This window comes from Pygoscelis adeliae, unplaced genomic scaffold (genome assembly GCF_000699105.1).
Source record: "Pygoscelis adeliae isolate BGI_AS28 unplaced genomic scaffold, ASM69910v1 Scaffold71, whole genome shotgun sequence".
Classification (NCBI taxonomy): Eukaryota; Metazoa; Chordata; class Aves; order Sphenisciformes; family Spheniscidae; genus Pygoscelis; species Pygoscelis adeliae.
The window spans coordinates 6,479,574-6,489,341 of NW_008824356.1; the positions used below are offsets into that span (position 1 = coordinate 6,479,574).

The following is a 9,768-nucleotide window of genomic DNA, read 5'->3' on the forward strand; positions in this document are numbered from 1 at the left end:
TCAGCAGGAGTGGTTTCTGTGCTAGTGTGTCCCCTACCTCAGATATTATTTGTGACAATCATAGCCCTTGACATTCAAGTAAAGAGCATAAGGGAGTTTTAAGAGTAAAGCAACTCACAAACAACCATGCAACCAAGGTCTTAGTGCTTTAAAGAAGACAGAGACAATTTTCAGCCCTGACTGCTTGCAGCCCACAGCCCCCCAAAGAGAGCAAGAGTGCTATGGAGGTGGTGTTCTTATCCTCAGCCTTCCTTTCCCAGCAGGAGATAGCCTTGTGATGTTCTAACAGTCCACACATTTCTGCTTTCATGACTCACACTTGCCAATGTGTGGGGTCACTTGCTGTAAAGGGGAAAAAAAAAATCTTACCTATATTCCCCAGCTGGTGGAGGCACAGGGTACCGCTAAGGAGATTTTCACATTGCCAGCAGGATCCTGAGAGGAGGAAACAGTGTTATAATGATACTTGTGCGTAGAGCACTAACCCAGAGGAGAAGTTAGACAGGCAAGGCCTCTGGAAGGGAAGCCGCTAAGCATGGCAACGGAGAATTTCAGGTAAATGCCTGTGTTTCCATGTTGACAGCTGGTTCACTCTCAAGTCCCTTGAAAACAATTCTCAGAGGGATACAGGAGGAAACTGTCAAATAACACATTTGTTTACCTTTCCATAACAAGGTTCTGGTTTTGCTCTCAGTGCATGTGACAGGTATTCATCCACTCGGGATACTATGAGGTGTCCTGTCCTACCCCTTGTTCAGGCACCCGTAAGAAATGGATGCACAGCCTAAAAATTGGAGGAGAAGCAAAGACATGTTCTGTACTTTGGGCATACTTGAAGAAGTGGAAGGAAGGAGGGATATATAAGAAGGTAGATCCTGTCAATGCCCTTTGTGCATCAATAAGCCCTTCCAATCAAGATGCAAAAAGAAAACTCTCTGCAGATGAGAGAGTGGTGGTTGCTCTCCCACCCGCAGCGCTGTGAACAATGCTAGTAAGCAGTGCATGACACAAGTCCTCCACCTGGACCAAGGGCAACCTTGGCACATGAATCTCCATTCAAATCCTCCTCACAGTCACATCTGTGTCTCATAGCATGAGTAGTCCAGTTCCTGGAAATAGGCCAGTCCCTGCTGCTGGAACAGGTGTGTGCACATCGGTGTCCTGAAGTGACTGTTAACAGAAACCTTTTAAGATGGATAGATTGTCTAGGATGAAGCTAGATGAGCCTAGAAGCCTTCTATCTATCCTCCAAAGACTGAAGAGGTGAAAATAGAGTTTACACATAAAAAAGAATTTGAAGCAGGGAATGTGGCAGCCTGAAGCTTTTTGTGATTTGAATCCACGGATACAGTTTGATGAAATACTTTGCCAGTGATAAAAGGAGTCCTGTCAAGCAAAGTTCAAAGAGAGCAGCTGCTCCAGAGAACAGCATCTTCTGGCCTCAGAAAGCATCATTAGCTATTTTCCACATGACTGGGGAAGAGGACTAGTAAGAAGTCCTCAAAATGAACCTGAACTCATTGCACAAGCAAAAGTGGAAAAACTGAAGCAGCCCAAATTCCATTCAGAAAGTAAAGAGTGCTCTGCACCCATTGCCTCACATCTGCACCACTCAGACATTTTAAGTCAGAGTCAGCAAGGGAATCCCAATTATTGTATTTTATTGACCTCACAAAATACTGGTTACCTGTTCCAGCTATGGCCTGACTGGTTTTGTTTTGAGAAGCAAATATTGAAGGTCAAATTCTAAAAAATAATTTTTCAGTATTTTCCTCCTGAAAGAAAACAGAGCAGCATCAATATACACTTATTTGAAAACCCAACCCTTGGGAGTCCAGAGGGTGCAGAGGAAATGTCTGCCCTCTTGTCTTTAAATGTAGACCTTTTAATACTTTTCACTCCAGATTTAAAAAGAAAAAAAAAAAAATTCTGCTGAAGGTTGCTCCCTCTTGTGGAATATCTAGATTTTTTTTTCACTGTATGCCTCCATCCCCTTACCAGCACGCAAGGCCTAAGAAATAGATCAGTCTCAACATCAATCAAGTGCTCTCAGATGATTTCTGAAATGGCAGTCCTAAAGAAAAATAAACCTTTGCCTGTACTGAAACAGAAGTTGGGCTTGTGCACAGGAAGGTGGGATGGGAGCATGACATTTGCCACCTTCAGCTGGCCAATCCCCAAACTCAGCCGCCAATCCCCACCCCAAAGATTATTAGCAATAAAGGGTAGAGGGACCCTGGCCAAGGAACACACTGGCTTATCTTCCTCAGGCAGCTCCTACAAAGCTGACCCCTCCAAAATAACTGAAGTAACCAAGGTTACTGAGTCAATCTTTGCTTTCCCACAGATTTAATTTGATGAATAAACAGTGTTAGAAACTGTCATTCCAAAACACTCACAGGTTTCTTAGTTTTCCTTGTTGTTAGTGTTAAGGGCAAGTGTGTGATTGTATGTGCTGGGAAAAACCCTACACTTTAAATCATGGCTTTTATCAGCTCTTCTGGCAAATCCTCCCCATGGCAATGGAATTACCTTAGGGAAAGCTCATTCAGGATTAGCAAGGTATTAAGCCGATAATCCTACCAAGAGTAGAAGATGCTGAATCACATTGCTACAAAAGCAGCACTGCACTCTCTGCCTGCCATGTTGCCAACAGTTAACAATTCGCAGCTGCTGTCAGATCAAGCAGGATCTGAAGAAGTTTGCAACCTTCTCCCTCATCCTTCTTGCCTACATATCACCTCTGTGAACCCCTGGCTCATGCAGGTGGGAGCATTTCCTGCAATAGCAAGTGGAAAAGCATCATCAAACCCAGTAGCTAATTAGTGCAATGACTTCCCACCATGTATTACCAGTACATGATTAACTCAAAACCTTTAGAATCAAAAGCATAGATCCATACCATCTGAGATAGTGTCTATAGGAATCAACTTCTGGAGAGAAATGTGACACACCAAGCCAGAGCCTTACAATAGCAAGCAGCTGCCTTACTGAACAACGCTATGGATCTCTATTAAAGAGGAATGAAAGCAAGTCTGACTGGAGTCTCAGTCCCCCCCACAGAACAGCTATGCTAACACAGCCCTTCTATGTTGTAGGAAATACATTAGAATTCAAGGTTTGGTAAGAGAAATGAATGCACAATTCATGTTTAAAGACAGACACACTCATCTGCTGCTCTCCCTGTACCTGTAATTTTGATGCAAGGCTGAGAAGCAGAGCAAGAACTCTGAAATGAAAGGCTTGAGTTCCTGGAAACATACACAAAAGAGTTTTGCAAATATTACTTCTTGAGACCAGAACACAGCTGGGGTCTAAGTGTCATTCATGTTGGACGCTACAAGGCAGCAACCGTGAACTGTGACAAGAAATTGAAATTGGGTGAGGAGTAGGAGATGGAATAAAAGGAACATTTACAAAAATAGACCTAACACAGGAGAAAGGCACCTGATAAATAGTATCCTGCTTTCTTGGAAGAGGTGGATTCAACATCCAGTGGCTCTTGACACTTAGCAAAGAATTTTTGCCTGGCCTCACATTTTCTTCCATACAGTAATTTGATGGTCAGCCATCTATGAGAGGGAATTTGCTGGAATACAGTGCACAGATACTGTGGCACTGACAACCAGTTTTGCAGACGTTCGTTAAGATGAAGCCTTCCTCCTAAAAGCACAGGCACTGGAACTGGAATAGCTGGGATCAAAACATGAATGACAGCTGTCTGTAAAATTCCGATACTATCAGCCTCTAGTACACCCTCAATAAGCCAGTCTTCACAGCATACTGGGGCAGAAAATAAATTGCCTGCTATTTCCACTGTAATTTCCTTAGCAGTTTCAGACAAAACTGCAAAGAAGCTACAAAGTGCTGAGCTGGAACAATCTGGCTCTGAGTGCAGGCCTGCTAGGTGATTGTTATAAATGATTAAAGGCGACCAGAAAGCAAGGCAGTATATAGGGATAAACAATCTTCATCTCCTTTGTCTGCAGAAGGCCTGGGAGACAGGCAAGGCACAGTGGCTCAGGAGATTTCAAGCAGACCCCTTTCAAATTCTAAAAACTCAGGGTCAGAACAAAAAAATGCAGCCAGCCAGGGCAGGGTAGAATGGAGGTCCCCAGATACTTACATGAAGCTTTCAAAAACCTTGCCATAGGAAAGGTTGTTAATCATGATAAAAGTCCTAATGTCTCAGACACTGTCTGGCTCTCGAACTGCAATGATGCTTAGATTACCAGAAGAAACACACACACACACACGCAACTACACACAGCCTCCAACTTGTATTGGTCTGACTGCTGGAATGCCACTGCTGTTTGACAGATAAATATTGCTCAAAAGAATTGAGATTCAAGCAGCCAGTTGCCCAGGAATATAACCTAAGGATTCAGGACATGAGTCTTTTGAAGAGGACCTTCTCATGGTCATCCTCTGCATCTTCCAAAGCAGGAGTGCAAACAAATGCCAAAGCAACAGGGCTACTGTACCCAGAGTTCTCCAGAGAGAGCATTTTACAGTCACATGTCTCCAAAGCACCAGAATCAGCCTGACATGCAGTGATCTCATGCTTCTCATCCACTGTTCCCAGGCTCCCTTTACTGGCTCTAGAACTCCCAGGAGTCCATCCACCGGAGCCCTGCCATGGGGCTGCTAGGGTCGGAGGCCATGGGTCCTATCATCCCATAGGACAGAGGATGGAAGAGGTAGAAGCTGTGGAAAGAAACAAAATGCCCATCAGGGACTGCACAGTTTTCTGTCTCAAGAACATTGCAGCAGATTAATCCACACAGATGTCCTACGAGACCTTTGTTTTTGGGCTGCTCTAACCTCCACTGGGGACCTTCTAACCTCTGCTGAACACAATATACACATATGTGCTGGGTTTTGGCTGGGGTAGAGTTAATTTTCTTCATAGTAGCTAGCATGGGGCTATGTTTGGATTCGTGCTGAAAACAGCATTGATAATACAAGGATGTTTTTGTTATTGCTGAGCAGTGCTTACACACAGTCAAGGCCTCTTCTGCTTCTCACACCACCCCACCAGTGAGCAGGCTGGGGGTGCACAAGAAGTTGGGAGAGGACACAGCCGGGACAGCTGACCCCCTGACCGAAGGGATATTCCATACCCTATGACATCATGCTCAGCATAAAGGAAAGGGGGGACGTTCGGAGTGATGGCGTTTTGTCCTCCCAAGTAACCATTATGCATGACGGAGCCCTGCTTTCCTGGAGATGAGATGGCTGAACACCTGCCTGCCGATGGGAAGTAGTGAATGAATTCCTTGTTTTGCTTTGCTTGTGTGTGTGGCTTTTGCTTTACCTATTAAACTGTCTTTATCTCAACCCACGAGTTTTCTCACTTTTAGTCTTCCGATTCTCTCCCCCATCCCACCGGGGGGGGGCAGGGGGTAGTGAGCGAGTGGCTGTGTGGTGCTTAGTTGCCGGCTGGGGTTAAACCATGACAACATAGTACACAGTTTTATCACAGGTGGTATTTTGTCTTAGAAAGCAACAGCTTTGGAGAAAAGCCAGCTGAGAAAACCTGCAGCAATGAAGAATTTGCCTGTATTTGAGGGATGTGGCACCATTTGACATGAGGACTAGAATCAGAAACCACTGAGCTGTGGGTTTGGAGGAGAATAGGGTATTCACACTGAGCGCTGGGATAAAAGAAGGATTCCCTGCAATGGAAAGATGTTTTATAAAGCATTTGAGAATTTAGGATTGGGCTTGATGATGTCTGACAAGTTCAGCAGAGAAGAGAGGCAGAGACAAAAGTCTAAGGATAATTAACAGGCACTAAGGTTTCCATTGAGACAGTGACTGTTACACATTCAGGAAAAGTTCAGCTTTCAGCACTCACCTGTACATGATGAGCAGAACCAGTGCCAGGAACCCCCCTCCATATACTTTTCCAGCTGTAATGCTGGGTGACAAGAACCCAGCACAGAACTTCAGTAGTGTGTCCCAGGTGATTCCTAGGAGAAGGAAGAGGTAGAAGTCAGGTGCAATGCAGAGGCCAAAGAACAGAGCTGCTACGTTCAGCCATAGACTGGGCTGACAAAGCTCTGTTAACACCAGGAAAACTTGTCAATTTTTAAATTCATTTACCTTGGTAACCTTCAGAACTATAGAGATTGTTTTGTATCAGTAGAAGGTTCTTTTTTCCTACCTTTCCATTTGAATAAATGCAAAAGAGATTTGGGACCCAGCATGCTAAGTTGGTACAAAAACCACAGGAAAAACTACCAAGACTGAATTATAAACAAACATGACAGAAAAGCGGGGGCAGCAAACAAAGGGAAGTAACTTGTATAAAAGCATATGTAAGAACAGTGACACAGCAGAGAATAGGAATCATGTCTCTAAATTTAAATGCCCTAAGCAATAGACATGACTGCCTGTCCAGGGTGGTAACAAAAAAAAAAAAAGACAATTTGGCACTGCAAGCTGCTTTGTGAAAAACATTTTGAATTAGCCAACATTTTCAAGCACTTTGCACAAGCAAGCAGAAAACCTATAAAAAAAATATATATATACTGTTTAGTCTGAAAGCATTCCATTTAACTGAATTGTCTTCTCCCAGACTCTAGTATTTACCTGTCAACATACTGGAGAAAAGCATGGCAGGAAAGTAGTGGTGAAAGTAGAGAACTCGGCCCATCATAAAAAAAGGGAGGTAATGAAGCAGCCAGCCCAGCGTAATCTGCCCTCCACCACGTAGCACTACTCTGGACAGTTCTGGAACACAAATAGACTTCAGCAGAGAAAAACTCTTGCAAGCCTTATCACAGTAAGTAAACTCAACAGGAATGATCTCTGCAGGAAGTCATGTACTGGTCTGAAATTGCTCCAAGCCTCTGCAACATCCTAGCTGCATTCTTTATAAACATACAAACACTTTTCAGGAGAACAGTTATCAGAAAAGATACACAAAGGCGTTATGTCTCAAGGGACTGGCAGGAGGTTGACCATGCTCTATGATAAGACCAAACTTGCAGTTTCTCAGGACGTACATCAGACTAATTATGTCATTCCAGTTTCTGACATTTTTTATTCTCTCTGCAATGAGACTACAAGCCATTGAGATCATCACTTTGTATCCTGGTTTCGGCAGGGATAAAAGTTAATTTCCTTCCTAGTAGCTGGTACAGTGCTCTGTTTTGGGTTTAGGATGAGAATAATGTTGATAACACACCGATGTTTTAGTTGTTGCTAAGCAGTGCTTACACTAGTCAAGGACTTTTCAGCTTCCCATGCTCTACCGACTGAGAAGGCTGGAGGTGCACAAGAGGCTAGGAGGGAGCACAGCCAGGACAGCTGGAAGGCTGGCCGGGGGGGGCCGCTGCTCGGGGACTGGCTGGGCATCGGTGGGCGGGTGGTGAGCAATTGCATTGTGCATCACTTGCTTTGTGTACTATTATTATTATATTATTATTGTTGTTGTTATTATTATTTTATTTCAATTATTAAACTGTTTTTATCTCAACCCATGAGTTTTCTCACTTCTACTCTTCCAATTCTCTCCCCCATCCCACTGGGGGTCAGGGGGGTAGTGAGCGAGCGGCTGCGTGGTGCTCAGTTGCTGACTGAGGTTAAACCACGACACTTTGCCAGCCTTACCTGGAAAGAAATGTTGCCTAGCTTTCAGAGCTTGGGGAAGGGACTGAGAGCTCTGGTGTCTGCATGCAGCTTAGCCAATAACTTACTGTGTAACTGAATAGTTTCACATCACATTTTAGAATTCACTGCCCACAGAGATCTACAAAATGAAGCAACCATTGATGTAAACTGGAATGGTCGAAGTATGACTTACTGGGGTTTGTGAAAAGCTCTACAACCTCGGCATTGGACATAATAAAGGATCTTTGCATCTCCTGCATTTGTCATTTGCTTTTCATAAATATCAGGAAACGCTTCTCATTTCAAAACACCATGCATACTACAGTAGTACAGAGGACGTGCAGAGCTTGAGAGCAGGGCATTGATCCAACTGGTCTGTCTCCCTTACAGCCAATACAGGTAGCCCCTTGCAGTATTTTTGTTGGTCTGTCCTGTTCACTATTAAACTATTTGAGATATGAAGCTCCCGCTCTTTTCCTTGTGGACATTGCTCAATAACCTAAACTCAGTGGTTTCCCACCTCTTGGCACACAAAGCCCTGCCATCCACACACTTTTAAGCTGCCTGCAAAAGGCATTTATGAAAAGGAAGCCTATTATCAGTAACCTATGTGGGGTAAGTATCTCTACTAGAAAAAACATCTTGGAAGCATGGCAAAGCAGAACAAGCTAAAAACCATCTCTGCATCAGGAAGGTTTCCCTGACATATGTTTTATCACCTTCTCCTACTGATATGTCCAGATCAAATACAGTCTTTCCAACAGATAGGCATCTGGCCATTTCTGAGCTGCAGTAATCAATGTAACTGACAGCAATTGTGGCAAATATCTTGACTCTTGAGCAGTTTATAAGCAACTCCCATGCTAGGCTGCATGATCACCTGCAGAGCACAGCTGGCATGTGAGCTACTGAATAATCCAAGCCCTTGTCTCCTGCAAGAAAACAAGGCAGCAAAAGCCTACTGAGATTCGTAACTTTGGATCACCTTAAGATGCCAGCTTATACCCAGTCCAGCTCTGTACTCTCCAGCAAAGGAGTGGAAGACTTTTGAGGAGCCACTGATCACATCTCCTGCCTGTGAGTCACTTCCAGAGCTCTTCTCTTTGGCTAAGTAGGTGTCTCAGGGCCCTTGCTGACTTGAGGATTTCCAATCAAGTCTTACAGGCTTAGGAAATTTGGCAACTCATCAGGAATGGTCTGCCATGAAAAAAGTGAGATTTATTCATCAGAGTGATTATTTCTAGTATGGAACCCTTTGTTAACAGTCACATTGTTCACTGCTACACTTTCAAAGCACTATATAGCTTAGTGTTTTGTACATACAGCTGCTTTGAATGTATTTTGTTCAACCCGCAGGATTTTAATACAATATAAAAAAAAGATTTTTTTAATACAGGAGTCCCAAGATGAGCTTTGCTGTATCAGGAAACCAGGATGTTATAATAGGGATTCTATAGTGCAGGAGGTGAGGTCAGACCTCACCTTTGAGTTCAGATGTCAGCTGGACACCTCTCTTCAGGGTCACTGCAGTGGAAACTGCCATCAGAAGATATAACCCAATACTGACCAGATTTAGCCACCAAATCACCTACACAGGAAAAAAAGAAAGATTTGGGACTTTAGGCTGGACATAGGTATGCGCATGTGAGAGGAAATGAAAAGCTACATGCAAACTTAAGAGTACAACAAGAGAGACAGTCCAAAAGGAGGAGGAGGAGAAAGAGAATCAGACACTGGCTGAAACAAGAGTAAGCTAAATTTGCTAAAGACATTGGCTTGGAACCTCCCACTCCAACTTACCGGGTTTCCCAGCAAATAAACCCGATAATCAGTCTCATTGACACCAGAAAAACGCAGGCCCTGAGGAAACAGACCAAAAGGAATTAAAATGGGTTTGCATCAGTCAGTTTGTATTTTGCGCAATGTCAAAAGGTGAGACAAATTCCCATCCATGCAGCTCAGGTGCTACAAAATAAAGCTGACAACATCTTCAATGCAATTAAGAGGTGCTATGCTTCAAGAAGCACAGCAAAAGCACTTGAAAACAGAAAGGAAGGTGGATTGATCAATATACCTGGTAATTGATGGGCCAGTGCCAAGGTTTGGATGTAACTTCATTGTCCTTTGGTTTGAGGCCACTGTTTCCCT

At 43.7% G+C, this 9,768-nt stretch overlaps 1 protein-coding gene across 1 annotated transcript in view; it reads right to left on the reverse strand.

The window, feature by feature from the left end:
• Nucleotides 1-6: 6 nt before the first annotated feature.
• POMT2 (protein-O-mannosyltransferase 2) overlaps nt 7-9,768 on the reverse strand; it is a 29,718-nt gene continuing 19,956 nt past the window's right edge. The window contains exons 15-21 of the mRNA XM_009319409.1: nt 9,695-9,766; nt 9,421-9,480; nt 9,103-9,208; nt 6,598-6,738; nt 5,861-5,975; nt 4,485-4,707; nt 7-435 (exon numbers count right to left, since the gene is read on the reverse strand). Of these exons, the coding sequence (XP_009317684.1) occupies nt 4,602-4,707; nt 5,861-5,975; nt 6,598-6,738; nt 9,103-9,208; nt 9,421-9,480; nt 9,695-9,766 (600 nt within the window). The 3' untranslated portion in view covers nt 7-435; nt 4,485-4,601. The remainder of the gene's footprint in view (nt 436-4,484; nt 4,708-5,860; nt 5,976-6,597; nt 6,739-9,102; nt 9,209-9,420; nt 9,481-9,694; nt 9,767-9,768) is intronic.